Source organism: Teleopsis dalmanni, chromosome X (genome assembly GCF_002237135.1).
Source record: "Teleopsis dalmanni isolate 2A chromosome X, ASM223713v2, whole genome shotgun sequence".
NCBI lineage: Eukaryota > Metazoa > Arthropoda > Insecta > Diptera > Diopsidae > Teleopsis > Teleopsis dalmanni.
In genome coordinates, this window is record NC_051848.1 from 50,612,192 (window position 1) to 50,628,845 (window position 16,654).

The window sequence follows — 16,654 nt, forward strand, 5'->3', positions numbered from 1 at the left end:
GTCCTTAGAATAGACCCAATCAAAAAATACATAAGGGACAGAGCCCTGAAGTTATATGCGAAAATTGACAGGCTATCCTACTTCCCACTATCTAACCTTAGAGTAATCACTCTCCGCACGAGGAGGTACGCAGATCTTAGATCAATCACTGAATAATCATAAAGCTTATAGGCAATACATAAATTAGTCAATGAGATGGGTGGGACCCTGTAGTACCCCCAGCTGCGCTGACTCGAAAAAAGGATCAACATATATATATACATATATATACAAGTGATTTAATACTTTTGAGCTGTAAACATATGACACGAGTTGTATCTATCATACTACAGAGGAGTCTATTGTATTGCAGTATATAACATCTTATTCTATTCACAAATTATTCGTTTTTATTAACTTTACTATATCACTTGCAATTAATAATTATAATACTTCTAACAAAATATTTAAATACGCTGAAAAGCATTGCCTAATACATATCATTCATCTATAAAAACTGCAAATTTAGCTTCGTTGTTTTGTAGATAGTTGTAGGCCTTAAAAAAAAAGAACTATAAAAATAATAAACACACTTTCTGTCGCTTATAAAAATCCCTTCAATTAATATCTTTATATATAATGCTTTGATTTGCAGTTTAGAAATAAATTTTGTTAATTATTAGATTTGGGATTTTTGTTAATAATACGTAAATCCAAACTAACCAAGGAAGAAATAAATAACTATGAAGTTTAATTAACTTGTAGAAAAGTGTAAGAGCAGTTTTTTTAAAAATCAGTCGGAGTTTTATATCCGATTAACTCAATACTGTAACATTTATGATATTTTTTGACCTTGCTGAGAAGTGCAAGAAAGGAGGGAATTATACCACGTCAAGATCTGTGACATATTCTATTTTTTTTATTGTTCAAATGCCTAATCAAATACCAACACAGTTCATCATATAATCTAATCGCAGTCGGATTAATAAATAGTCGTAATAACATATATCTGACAAATAAATCAGAACCAAATCATACGTAAACTTGTTTAAACTTTCTGAGAAGTTTAAGAGCAGTTGGATTAATAAACAGCCGTACATATCAATGACATGTAAATCTATACTAAACCATCAGTTAGGTTATTTAAACTTTCTAAGAAGCTCGTGAAGTTGATATGGTATTTCTGTAACATATTTGTCATATATCTAGCTCAATGCTACAATAGATGATTGAAGCTCTAGTACTCTAAACATGAAAAATACTCTGAAAAAACTACTAACTTAAACTGGGTATATTATTGAGATGTGAAAATTGTTTTGCATGAGTCACGTCATTGCATACACGTTTAGACAATGTATATAATAAGATTATCAAGATAAAACGTAACAGATGGCCAATATACTTTTAAGAACAACTTAATATAATTTCTTACTTTGCCGATAAGATTATATGTAAATCTATTAAAAAGTTTTACAGTTCAAAATGTTTCTCAAGTAATACTAATTAATGAAGGAGAATAATGATATTTAAAGATTAATTCTTTATTGAAAATTGAAACTTAGACCAAAACATTACATTAATCTTTCGTAAGTAAGATTACAGGATCCGAAACGAGGATTCGATCACCGTACTATAATTTCAAATATAATTTGTGTATGCGCAACCTGTAGTAATTGTATTGTTTTGTGTAATAAATATTTAATTATATAGTACTTAGTAGATGAGTGGATTTCAATTTCTACATAAACATAAACTTAATGCGACGAAACAGTCAATAGTAAAAGTAGAAAAGTAGTAAGCCAATTAGAAGAGTACTTAGTGTAGTCAGTATGCCCTGTACCATATGCTAATTTTCTTATTTTAGTCTATATGATCGTCTTAAAGTGTTCTTTCTTATTAAAATTCACAAACTTCTTTTTATATATATATATATATATATATGTATATATAAATATATATAATAGTTATACATGTTTTCTTTATTATTAAAAAAAAATTCAATGTAAGGTTTAGAGATATAAGTTCTATATATTTTTTTTAATTTTTTTTTTTTGTTTTAATAATTTTACTAATTTATATTTTTTTTTTATATTTATTAAAGCAATATTTTAAACAGCACAGATGATATAATAACTTATAATGAAATAAAATCGGGCTACCAAAAGTGCAGCCTGGTACATTGTCAAAAGCAAACATCAACAAGTGGCGTAAAAACTTTTAAGTTTCCTTCATCCCTACAATTTCAAGAAAAGTGGTCACATAATTTGCGCATAAAATTTGATCCGAAAAATCCCTGGAGATATTTAATATGCAGTGATCATTTTGAGGAACGTTGCTTTATACAGCGTAAGAAGAGTACGCATTTAAGAAAGGGCGCAGTACCCACATTAAACTTGGGTGCGAATATTCCGCTAATGCTCTTCAACAATGATGCACTAAAATACGATAATCGTAATGATATTGCAGATCTAGATGATTACCCATATGATTTTAATATAAATAATTCAAACATCATTAATGAATCTAAAATTTCATCGAATATGGTTATAAACACAGCACATGACGATGATTTAAATAATTCTGTATTTGACCCACAAATGTTACTCATGAGACAATTTAGTGAAGATTATGACGATAACTATGAAAACTCCTACTATGATGACAGAAGAAGTGAGACGGATAGTTCTAGTAATGATTTGCTAATACCTACATCTTCAACACCTATTAGCATGCAAGGACATTCAATATACAAGACGAAACGATGTTATTTATCGCATTGCATGCAGGAGCGTACAGGCACGATAAAATTATTTCGAATGCCACAAAATCAATTTGTTGCTCAGCAATGGGAGCATAACCTCAAAATACAATTTTCGGAAGCAAATCGTAATACAACCCTAATTTGTAGTAAACATTTTGAACCGTATTTGATAGGCGTTAAACGTTTAAGGAGCGGTTCAGTACCAACATTAAATTTAGGACACTCAGATCCCAACATACACCAAAACGTCCCATCAGATATGCCTTTTTAATTTATTCAAAATCATAATATAAAAGAGGTGTGTATTCATAAAAATTATAATTATAACTTTTATTTTATTTATTTTTTTTTGCAGTCTTTAGATCAGTGGTTCCCAACCGGTGGTCCGCGAGATTCTTAAAAATTGTACGTGAAATAAAATTAAAAGGTAAGGCTACATATAGCTTATAGTTTGTCTATTGAGATCTCACTTATTTATAAACCTATTTTATAGCCTATATAATGTACATATTCACTTACTTACAATTCATTATACATTATACCAGAGATGCATAACGCATATTAAAATATTCATATAGTTTATTATACTTAAACGTTTTGATTTAACTAAAAACAAAAATTTCATAGTGGTTCTTGGTCAAAAAAAGATTAAGAACCACTGCTTTAGATTAATCTAAATTAAACATTGAAAAAATGTTTAATCGAACAATTATTAACTATTATCAACTATATAAATGTGTTGCGTAAATTGGCAAAAGTAATATATACAAAAAATATATTTATCTTTTAATATAATTCAAATATTGTTCAATATAGATATGAATATATTTAATATACGTAAAAAGAATTTTAGTATTTTAAATTTTAATTCTAAACCAAAACAATTGTTTATTTATTCTATATAATTCATTGTATTTTTGTTTTTGTTTTGTTAATTTATTTTATTTTTTTTAATTTATATTTATATCTACTTACATTACTTTATATCAATTGTTTTATGGCACATTATATTATAGAGTTTTATATTTTTGATTTAATTTATATTTATTTTTATTTAATTTAATTAGTTTAGATGATTTATTTAATTTTATTTTATTGTGCTATTTTATTTATTTAATTTAATTTTTTTGTTCTAATAATGAAACGGGTTGTCTTAATATTATTTATATTTAATATTATTTATATTTCATATTATTTATATTTCATTTTATTTATATTTAATATTATTTATATATATATTAATGTTCATATTATTTTGTTTTATTTTGATTTTGTTTTTAGAGTTGTATGATTTTTTTTAATTTGTCAAGTAATTTATTTCGTTAATTTTTTTTGGGCTATGTAATATAATATTAAAACTATTTTATTGTCTTAATAATTATATAATTTAAAACATTTTATTTTTATTTGATCTTCTTTCGTATAATTGATTTTTATTTTCGTTTATTAAAATTATATTTATTGTTTTTATTATTTTATTTTATTAAAATACTATTTTTTTTAAATTGCTATATTTTGTATTTTAAATTATTATTGATTTTTATTATATAATATTATTTGAGTTTATTTTATGTTATATATATTTAATTTATATTATCATTAAAATTTGAACATTTGTGTACTGTTAGTATAGCCAGGAGATGTATATAGAAAATACGAATACATGTTTTAGGATCTAATAGGGTTAGGATGAAATAAGAAGAGAGAGTGCTTGAAATAAGGGATGAAATAAGTGAGTGGATAGATCTGTATGAAATTATCCTGGGTTAAGGTGAAAAACGTAGCCGCATCAACAGGTTAGAGTCAAAGATTAATAGGGCTTAAATAAGTGTGTAAATTTGTAAAATTTGGTTTTATTATAGTCAAATAATCGATATATGGTAATATCGTCTAAGTACATAAAACTATCTAACTTATCTAGTGTAATATCTTGAAATACTTTGTAGATTTTTAAAAATTATTGTGATAATATTTTAAATTGTTTAAAAATTAACAATATACACGACAATAGAATAATATTTTTTATAATAATATATTGTAATATAATATATTATTTTTATTATTATTATTTGCTATATAAATAGTAAATAATTATTTATTGTATAATAATAATTTATTGTATAATAATACTTGATTGTAAAATCATAATTATATAAATACTAGAAAAAACAAATAATGATTATATATTTTTTTTATAGCTGGATTAAACAAGCACTTTTATTGGAACTGTAAACAATATACAGCTGGCTGGCGAAAAAGAAATTTAAAACTAATTAGATGTAAGATTTAGTAACACTACTAAATATATAGCATATAGTATATAATATGTGTTTTTGATGTTATTTTAAAATAGTGAACCATATATAAAACAGAAATACTTTTAAAATGAAATCAATAAGAGCCATGTTATGCAGAGTGTCTCGGGCACGGCAAATTACGCTCTTTCGGGCTATGCCGAAAATGCATGTTATGCAGAGTGTGACATCAGTATTGCCAATTTTGTATGTTTACTACTTCTTGGTTGTGCCTAAATTTAAAAGGAAATTTAGATATGCTCACTTTCAATTTGCCATCAAAAATAACTCGCATAAAAAAACTCATAGAGGCTGTAATAAAATGTTAATTTATTATTATATTATCTTATAATAATTGTTAACAGTACTTACGCGTTTCTTTAAAATCGGAAAGTGTAATAATTATCTTATTAGCGATTTATAAAAAAAATGCTGTGTTGCTTACTGCCATCTTTTCTCCAAAACGTACTAGAATTGTAGTAGTTTGCTCCTAAAAGGCGCAAATTTTGAAATTTATTACTAAACAACACTGTTTTGCCTTAGTGCCGGGCACGGTTGCCACTTATGGTACTTTAGTACCAAAATTGGTACTTTTTTTTCCGTTTGGTACTCTGGTACTCATGTTCAAAAAATGGTACATTTTCGGCGACCCAACTTTATTGTGGATATTTTCAATTAATTTTTTTTATAAATGTAACTTGTATTGTTTTGTACTTTTTGTACATTTTATATAAATTGTATTTTCTTATAAAAAGACAATAGAAAAATTTTGGACCTTTTTTTTACAGAAATGGTACCTTTTCAAACCAATTTTGGTACAGAAAAAAATTTTCAAGTGGCAACCGTGGTGCCGGGGCACAAATACGCCGGCTCTCATGCCGGAGTTTGAACGGTCATATTGTTTTTTCTCTCATTCTCAAATTTAAAATTTGCATTGAAAACAACAACAATTGTACTCATGTCGTGCCCGAGACACTCTGCATAACATGGCCCTAACAAAGAAATTATCAGATAAACAAAATTATTATAAAAAATTTTTTTAACTCTAATTGTCCATTTGATTATATGAAAAAAAATGAAATTCACTTTATAGTAAATTTTATTTAATATAAATATTCAGATTATACTGATAGTTTCGTTTTAAAAAATAATAATATTAATATTTTACTTTTTTATATTTACTAACAAAATGATACATAATTTATAGCAAATATAATTAACATTCTTTTAATAATTATGACACAAAATTAAGATAGTATATTGATTAAAATGATTAAATTTTTGTTTCTTATGACTGTTATAATATAAAAGTCATATCAATAATAACAAAAAATTAATTTAATTTAAGTACTCCAAAATTATCATAACTTTGTTAATCCAAAACAAAATAATGTTAATTTTCATTAGTGTAAAGCACTATCTATCGGGTTTATATAACCATTCTCCATCATCCAATAATACACCACAACTTATTCACCAAAATCAATTCAACCGATTTTACGAGTACATGATGAAATTCTAATTTATTTAAATATATACATATATTTTTCTTGTTTTATTTCATAAATATTATGAGAATGTAATGTGTTCCTTGTGCTATATGTTATATGTATAATTTTGTGACAAACCATTTTTTGCTCTATTTAAAGTTTTAATATATAAATAAATTTATCAAATGGCAAAGGCCATTTTTGAAAATATATACTAAAAGTATTTAAATATATATGTTGAATGTGTAATATATATATCCAAACGTAAAAAAATATATTTAAACAAATATTTACAAAATATTAGAACAAAATAGTAAAACTATATCACTGCTTAAAAATTTTAATTTTTTTAAATGTGAACTTAAAAATATATATAAATCACTAAAATAAATATTTTAACTTAAAGATATTAATGACATAATAAAAAATATATTAAAAATAATATTATATATAATATAATAAATATATTATAATACAAGAAACTTTTATAAATACAAAATTTTTAAATAAGAAACATTAAAATAACTCTTATATAAAAAAAAAAGTTAAAGAAAAAAGTATTAAATATATTATGCTGCATAAACATAATACAATGCTGTATAAAAAATTTAGTAAAATAAAGAGAAAAGGCTTTGGTTTTCAATTAGAAAGGAACTATAAATTTTAAGACAATTAAAAATATATTTGAATGAGATAATATATAAAAATTATATAATATAGCAGCATAAATTAAATTTTCAAAAATTAAATAAATAAAATAATTAAATAAATAAATAAAATAATTAAAAAATAAATAAAATAAATAAATAAAATGAATAAATAAAATGAATAAATAAAGTAAATTAATTAATTAATTAAATTAAACAGATAATTAAAGTTGTTAATAAAAAACAAATAGTTGTAAGTTTTATTTTAAAAATTCAGAAATAATAAATAAATATATGCAATTGATGTAATAAATATATAATATGTATACATACTAATATATATTTATATTATATATATAAATATATATACATGTGTGTACACATATTTTGATACATTGCAATGGTAGCGTGATATTAAAACAGTTTTCAATCTTTTGAAAAAATGAAACAACCTCTGCTTTGTTTTCACGTTGCCAATGACATGTTATATGATTATATCTTAAGTTTATATATTTTAAAGGTATTTCTGCATATATGTTGTAATAAAAATATAAAGTTTATAATAATTCAAAAAGCTCTTTGTTAGTGTATTTGTTATTTTCGAAACCAAGTGTTACAATAAAAATACAATAAAATAATAATTATTAAAATGGTTTTTAAATAAAATACTGTATGTAAAAACTCCATAAAACTTGTTAATTTATATTTAAGAAAACTGTGAATTTTTATTAAGTTACATTTAAAACGAAACAGCTTTTTTGATATACGCGTATATTATAACATTTAACTGTAAACAAATTTTTAAATTTAGTGAATCCATTTTTTGTATTATTGTTATAATTCCTACTTTAAACAAATTCCTTTAGTATAAAAATGAATCAGGCTAATGCTGTTTACAAAGCTTGCCATAATGAGTCCAAAATGGTCTCTGACTGAACTCACCAAACGATTACAAATACTTTTTATATATTAATAAATTTAAAAAATTATTATATAAAAAAAAAAAAATTATAAATTGTTTAAAAAACATTTATATTTAAATATTATTTAAATATCATTTTTTGATACCTTATAGATAATACTATTTTAATTTTATATAATTTTTGTTTTTATTTTTTAAATTTAATTTATTAAATTTACAGTACTACAGTAAAACTGCTTATGCTTTAAAATTCATCCATATTTTATATTTTATAATTGAAATTTAAGTCATTTGTCTTACATATCTTAATTATATTTAAGCCATACTTCAATATATTAATATAATATAAAAATCAATTTAATATTATTTTTGACTACTTGATATTTATTAAAGAATTTTATTATCTCTCTAACTAATGGTATATATAAAACAGTTCTCTCATCTGTTGACATTTGCATATATATTAAAAGACATAAATTCTATCATATACTCTGGTATAATATGTAAATATATATATATATATATTTATAACTTAAGACTTTACATTTTATGTTTCCATTCCTATTCACGATGAATGACTTAATAATATTGTTTGGAAAATGCAAATGTTTTTGAACTTTTTGTTCAAGACTTTTAGTGAAAAATTTTTTCTTTAAATAATTAATATTAAAATATGTTTTTAATATTAAAATTTAATAATTCTATGCATATGCTACTATAAAGACTTATACACTATAATTTAGTAGTGAAATGAAACAAATTTTAACTCATCACAACTAATATCATTACTTCACTTAACAACTTAATTTTTGAATTTACAAATATAAATTGTATGAAAAAAGATTATTTATATATTTACTGTTACTTTTATTTAATAATTTAAATTAGTTTTTGATTTATTATTCTCATAAGACATGAAAAAGCTGAAAGCTTCAATGAATCAAAATAATTTTTAAAAAAAAAATTTTTCCTTAATTTTTGCATATATGCAACTAACAAAATATTTATATATATATATATATGTATATATATACATATGAATATATACATATGAAGAAAAATAATGTATCCATTGTATTACTAAAGTAAGTAATTTTCCTATACAAAGTTTTAGAAAAAATCATTTAAGACGCAGCAAAGGTTGTATACCGATTGTGAGGTTGGCACTATGGGTATGAAACATTTTTGCTATGTACTACTGATTTGTTCTAAAAAAAATAACACCTAAAAAATATATTAAAAATTACAACGGTACTTCACTTTGTCATGTTCATAAAGAAAATATACATATTAAACTAAAATATATATCGCTCAAATCACGAGGCTGGCGTGGTTTGACTGAATTGATAACAAATTTTTAAAAGCATCTTAATATGCAAAACTCACATGACAAAGTGAATTACTGCTAATACTATTAAGAAACTTATTTAAAATAAATGTATACGTATCTCTGGTTAAATAAATGTGTATTAATAAAAAAAATTATCAATGTGTTTGAATTTTTACCCGCAGGCACCCTGAATAGCATGTGAAGAATATATATTTTCGATCAATTGAACTTTACAAATTTTATACTTATAAACATGATACCTTGTCATGTATTATTTAGATTTTTGAGAGATGCGATTAATGATTCTGATCACTTCTGGTATATTTGAAAAGATTTCTGATTTAAATCAGAGAAGTTTAACCAATGCATTTATACACATAAGATACAGTCTTAGTTTACTGAGGTATTTTAAACATATCGTGTATGATTCTGATCACTTGTATTTATAAAAATTGTGAAGCACACAAAAGGAACTTCGTCAGTGGAAATGGTAAGGCGAAAATATTGTGCTCAGCTAGAAAACAAGAAACGAAGTTTCCATAAAAAAATGAAATAAATGAAAGGTGCTAATCCAGAGAATCTTCTGTGAGACCAACAAAAGTATTTATATTTAAAACTGCTAAAAAAACCAGTGAAATAAAAAAGGTGACTTGATAAATAATTAGGGCAATTCTAGCAAAGATCTTTCAGATCCCCACACTCAAAAAGACTGAAAGTGCAAGACTGAAAGCGCCACATGCGATCCACGATCTTTTGGTGTACTGGTAAAGCCACATTATTTTATTTCTATGGTATACGCACGAGGCAGAACGCAGATCTTAGACCAATCATTGAATAATCACGAAGTTTATGAGAAATACACAAATTAGTCAGTGAGATGGGTGGGACTCTGCAGAAACCCCCCAGCTATCAAAGAGTAAAAGTGCGCAGATGCACTAACTCGGAAAAGACTCAACATAATAACTAAATAAATGAATTTAAACTAATAAAACTATATTTAACATTATAACCGTGTTTTTATTTTTGCCGAAAGCAACTATGAACATATGTGTTTGTTTCTGCAGCCCTCCAATCTATACAATGATTTGTATTTACCCTATTCTGGACAGCCCTGTGCTAGATCATATGTAGCTAATGAGCTTATGTTGGATATAGAGACCATAATGCTACAGTCATCCCCAGTGTCGTTGCCAACTCCGTCAACATCATCAACACTACTTTCAGTACCAAATTCGTCACCATCTTTTTCGGCACTACCAACAAAAGGAGACGCCCGAACAACCACCTATACGATGAAGATAAACCGATTAAATTCAATACCGAGCCGTAACATCTAAACCAAATAGATGGTATTAAGCTGTATTTTGTATAGAGAATTTGCCTATTTTAATATAATAGTTGCGGTTGTAGTTCAGTAAGAACCGATAAATTTAGGTTAGAGAAATATTCTGAACAGCTACTTACTGTAACTAAATCAATATGTTATTATCTCTCATACAAACTATTGAATTTTGTTTGCATATTTTAAAGGCTGGAACATTAAAAAGATTTCCACAAAAGGATTTATAAATTTCGAAACAGTTTCGATGACATAGCGATTTTAACTAGCATCTCAGCTTTACCAACTGAGACAACTCAGAACTTTGAATGTGTGTTTTCGAAACCACTATTCAAGCTAATGGACATACACATTATCATAACTTCTACTCAACCAATTTTTACAAAATTGGACACAAAATTTTTAGATCAAGTATTCAAATCTTATAAAAAAACATATAATTCAAATATAAATATAATAATAAATGTATTAAATATATTTTGACTCAATTTAAAGGTACTGTTTTTTTTACAATACAATTAAAAACCGTACATAAAAATTTTAAATTACTGGAAGCACTTTCGGCCAATTTTTGCAGAAACAACAATTTCCTTTATAAGATTATTAAAGGATTTTGTTATATTACAAATGATGGACAATAGACGCGTAATATAAGTTTAAAATTTTATATGCAAAGATTATTAATATGTCATGTATTTCGCAGTTCACAGATGGCGGTGACGTGGATGCCTCTCATATAAATGTAAGAAGACAACCGAATTATTACTATTTGCCAATAGTTGGAGGACGATTTGCCCTCTTCATGTATACGGACGCTGTAATCAAGGTGCAAACAGCATTAGAAGAAAAAATTCGTTTACATCATATACGACTGAGACGCCAAATGCAAATTCCGGACGACGCTTTTGAGCTACTTAATGATTTTAGGGAGATGGACAATCCAAATGCATTCGTTCCATGGGTATTTAAACAGGACTATAGCATAAATAATCGCGTTAAGCAGTTACAGTTTCAAAGGCGTCTTGACTTTTTCGTCAAGAAGTATTACACAGAGAGCTGCGCTGAGCTGAAGCAGATAATTAATTATAGAAAAAAATGTAGCTATTTGACAGTGACATTATTGACCATTATCTGTCTAATTTGGTATATGCTTTGATTGTAGTGCTCGCAACAATAACGTGCTGACTACAATATTTACCTTCTTCTATAGTTAGGATTGGTTTCTGATCATCATAAACCATCTAATATAAAATGTAGTACCTATTATTTAAGCTAAATTATTTAAAATTTACTAATTGCTAATAAATTAATAATTTTTCACTATTTTAATTTTTTTTATTTTTAAATCACACAAAAAAATTCCACTTTAGTTTATTATATGCTTATAATTGAACCAGGTATCACCAAAAGACCTTGTAGTTCTCACTTTTCTTTTTAAATTCCTAATAATAACGACATTTATTCAAGTAAATTATATATCATACTAAGGCTGCCAATAACATTTTTGCTAGAAAATGTCAAATTTAATCTGGTTATACTTGGTGTTGCTTATGCGATCGATTTAAAAGAGGGCCTACGCATATATCTATGCACTTAAACCAGCGAAAAGTGCAAAAGACGTAAGAAAGTATTCTCCAAAGAGTCTTTGAAAACAAATATGCATGAAATTTATCGATTTTACGAAGATCTTCGTCCAGGTCGTCCTTGACAAGACAAACTTATTTTTTTAACTAAAACACGATATTCCATGATTTATTTAATATTTCTATAGTATAATAGAACCGCATTATTATTCTCTTTTATTCGATCCATTTGGTTTATTAAATGAAATCTTAATCCGTGTCAAGCATCATTTACAACAAGAAAGTCAAGGTAAAATATTTGCTTTAATTTATTTTTACCAAACATAAAACACATACTTCGAGCTTTAAATTATGGAACATGATCAAAGTCCAAATTCTAAAAACTATCAAAAAATAATTGACCTGGTCCCGACTTCGAACACTTTCAAAATAATACGATAAATGAGTGTAACGACTTCACATCAGTGCTCAGGACTAGTAAACATTAAAGTACAGCAATGCCATGACGTTAAGCAATGCCGTTGAAATCACGCTATAACGTGTTAAAGGTTCTCGCAGAGTTCATGAAGTAAAGATAAAGATAGTCTACTGAACACATACAACACGAGATACAGGAATTATATTCAATCCTGTTTAAACACAACTTTGCGGATTCCGGGCGTCTGTCATCGCATATCACATGTTAACCTTCTTCATGCAGAATCTAAAATGCTCTTTTTAAAAGAGTATAACCAACTGCTGTCAAAGCAATATCTTCTTGTGTACCACACAGATGAACATCCTAATGGCATTATGTTTAGTAGATACCTCGCTTAACGCATTCGTCGCTCTTTCTTGAAATCATGAATATAGTATATATATATATATTATAATATACTATATATATTAGTATAATACTAATACTACATTTACATTGTGACCCCTCCAATCTTAAGAGAACGAGATCAAGTTAATCTACATTTTTAATCTTCGTCGTTTACATTATAAATTGGAGATTAATTTTGACGTTTTATTTCGTGTGTTTGATAAAAGATTAAAGAGGAATTAGTATAAAAAATGAGTGGAAATAGTATTTTAAGTAATAATTTTTCAAAAGAGGAAATTATTGCTTTAATTATAAGTTCAAATTCAAGTTCGGCAGAGTTTAAAAATTAAACGTTTTATGTACATCAATGTTGGAGCGCCAGGCCGATGTAATGACTCCAAAACTTTTGAAAGTTCTTCATTAAAAATATTTCTCCAGAGTCCAATTTTAGCAAATAATTATAAAACCATTAATGGAATACGTGTTGCGGCTCTGGCAATCTGTGCTTCTGCATTTAGGTTATCAAACTATTTAATGAAGCCAAATCCTTGCAATGAAGCCAAATCCAGCAGAACAACACATCACAGATTTTAATTACGAACTATCAAATGCAAGAACAGGCGTATGGGAAAAGGAATCGACAACATTAAAAATACAGTGACAATTATAAAATGCTTAATACAATGACACAATTAATGTAAAGTGGCGGACTAGCCAACTATAGTATAAAAGGAGGAACAACAGAAGACAGCCAGAGCACCGAGATATTGTCAGTAACCACGACTTTTAGACTTAACAAATACAAACAGCTATTTCGTATTTTGTTAGTGGGTATTCAATTTCGTTCTTTTTAACTGGAATATATTTATTTATGTATTTATAATCTATAACTAAAACTGAAATTAATTCTTAACTATTAATTACATTACAACTATACTACAACTAAAATTAAACTATTATCTACATTATATTATTAAGTTATTTAAGTAATAAATTTAAAAGATCTCATTTTTCTTGTCATCTTGAAGACAGATCAGCAGCATTATCATTTCATTTCGGTGCCTCTCAAGTTGAAGCACTTCCTCTTGAGATTTTTTGAACTTATCTTGGTTGTGTCTCATTGCGCGAAATTCATTCAAAATATTCTTGTTAGTAGTTTCAATACTTTGCGTTGTTGTTAGACAACTCACTTTTTTTTGCAGGTTCACGTTCTGATTCAAGAGGAATCGGCGATAGCAATGCTTTTGGTGATGGCAATGGTGTTAGTATTAGCGGCGATGTTGGTGATGGCACTAAGATTAACGATAATGGATATAGCGCATTATCTTCGGATATATGAACTGTAATAAAAATTTCAATTAGTTTAAAAAAAAAGTGAGTATTTAAAAGTAATAACAAACCTGCACTCTCTTGAATTTCCCTATCCATATCGTGCACATGACTGCTTCCAATTATGCCAAATCAAATTTTTGCTTCCAATTTATGCGATTAAAATAGGACCAGACTGAAGGTGACCCACTTGACGTTCCCATTTTTTCCTTCTCTTTACTTAAATATCAAGAGAAAAAACTTTAGAACAATAATTTTTAATTTTTAAATTAAATTAAATTACTTAAATAGGTTATTCAAATTATGCACATCGATCTTTACTTCTTTTTAATCAAAGTGCTTATTACGCCCCGTCATTTCAGCCACAATTTTAGCGTAAATATGTGAATTATGCTTTTAAACGTCCAACTTTAGATATAAGTTAAGTTAAGTTATAATTATGTATTATTATAAATATTTTTAAACATATTTAATAAAAATCTCACCCACTTTGGCATTTTCAATGTTTGTTTTGATCAATTTTGACATTTCTCTCTCAATTCTTCTAAAATCGTAAAAAAATTTACGATATTTTGAATTTGCAAAGTTACACAAAGAAATAATAATCATTTCGAAGGAGATTTAAAATTAATCTCGACAAAAAGGAGATTAATTTTTGTATGGAAAATCTGAGATTATACAACAAGATAAGCACATTAATCTTGATTTTTGCTTTAATCTACTTTTAATCACACAAATAATACGGCGTATTATTGATTTTTGTATATAACAAAATACTACAATTAATATATTAATAGGTGTAGCTTAAATCAGCGTATTTTAATTCGAAACCATTCATCACATGACTGTCCGTATAAAATAGCTCTAAGCTATTTAGCATGCTAAATAAAAATCTTGACGAAGCTTTACATCACTTTCAATGCTTTCTGAATGCACACTTTAGTATTTAGTATAGTATTAAGTACTAAGGACGTGTGTGAGTTAGGCTAAGTTGATGCTAAACAAAATGAGAAATTTTTTGGGATTTTTTGCACTGGACAATAATAGTTTTTAATTCTGATCACTTCTTAACAAAAATGTCAGCCTTCTAATATGCAGTTAATTGTTTAATTTGCAGTACCGTTACGACACTATCCAATACCGTATAACGTCTGCTTGTTTTATCCTGCAATCTTTATATATACCGCAGAGCATCTGTATGGTACATCTTTACTGGGCATTTACTGCCTAGACTTAAGCAAGATTTTTATGTTCGAATAACATTATGTATTATTTCTATATACATATTTTTTTTTTTTTGATAGGTGGAAAACATCTAAAACCACATTGTTAGACTTGAATCTATTAAAACTATCTCTTAGGAATGTAAAACGTGCAAATTTTAGATTTATTTTCATATTTTTTGTGGAAATAAAATCTTAAATGAGTTACTTAAAAAAGAGAGTGTAAGTTAAATTTTTATCAATATAGCCGCAGGATAAAATTGGTCTTTACAGTATGTTTCCACTGACTTCGTTAGACCAGTTAATTTACTTGATATTGCTAAGTAAATTTCATTAACCATACAAATAGCCTCCGTTGTTTTTTAGTTACTTAAAAATAAAGCAAGAAAAATTAAAATTAGACCACAAATGTCGAATGCAACCCTTAAAAAAAGTTCCCCACAAGGGAAATGACCAAAATTTTAATTATTTGTCATATGTTTTATATGTGAAATGTAAACAAACAGCTGAACTGTTAACAAACGTACTTAAAAAGTAAGTATTTAATAAAATCTTTGTTTGAATTGATTGAATATGTGTTGGATATATAAAAACTATTTATATACAAATGATTTAATATATTAATTATATTAGGAGTTAGGAGACATAAATTAATCATAAAAACGAATATATATAATATATATGTATATTAATTATAATCATATGCATATATACACAACATGTAAATACACAAAGGTATTTCAATGCGTAAGTATTTTGTTAAAAAATTATACAACAAAATGCAACACTGCGTTACTAAAAAGTCATATCAAATTAGCCAATTGGCATTTTTCTGTTTTAGTCTGAGTTATTTATATGAGATGGTTAATTGTTTTTTGCAAACAAGATAAAGAAAAAAACTGAGAGGAAATTTTGAATAATTAAAGAAATATGAAATATATAAGAATTGTTA

General features: G+C 26.0%; 2 protein-coding genes across 3 annotated transcripts in view; both read left to right on the top strand.

Annotated features, from left to right (window-relative positions):
* LOC119687631 overlaps positions 1 to 5,104 on the top strand; it is a 68,096-nt gene extending 62,992 nt beyond the window's left edge. For both annotated transcript variants that reach the window (XM_038102027.1, XM_038102029.1), the window contains exons 9-11: positions 2,081 to 3,038; positions 3,096 to 3,167; positions 4,939 to 5,104. In XM_038102027.1, coding sequence (XP_037957955.1) covers positions 2,081 to 3,011 — 931 coding nt within the window. In that variant the 3' untranslated portion in view covers positions 3,012 to 3,038; positions 3,096 to 3,167; positions 4,939 to 5,104. The remainder of the gene's footprint in view (positions 1 to 2,080; positions 3,039 to 3,095; positions 3,168 to 4,938) is intronic.
* Positions 5,105 to 11,249: 6,145 nt separating this feature from the next.
* On the top strand, positions 11,250 to 12,032 carry LOC119689852. Its single transcript, XM_038104773.1, has 2 exons — positions 11,250 to 11,407; positions 11,466 to 12,032. Exons 1-2 carry the CDS (start codon positions 11,390 to 11,392, stop codon positions 11,916 to 11,918), a joined length of 471 nt encoding a protein of 156 aa, XP_037960701.1. The 5' UTR covers positions 11,250 to 11,389; the 3' UTR covers positions 11,919 to 12,032.
* Positions 12,033 to 16,654: the final 4,622 nt, after the last annotated feature.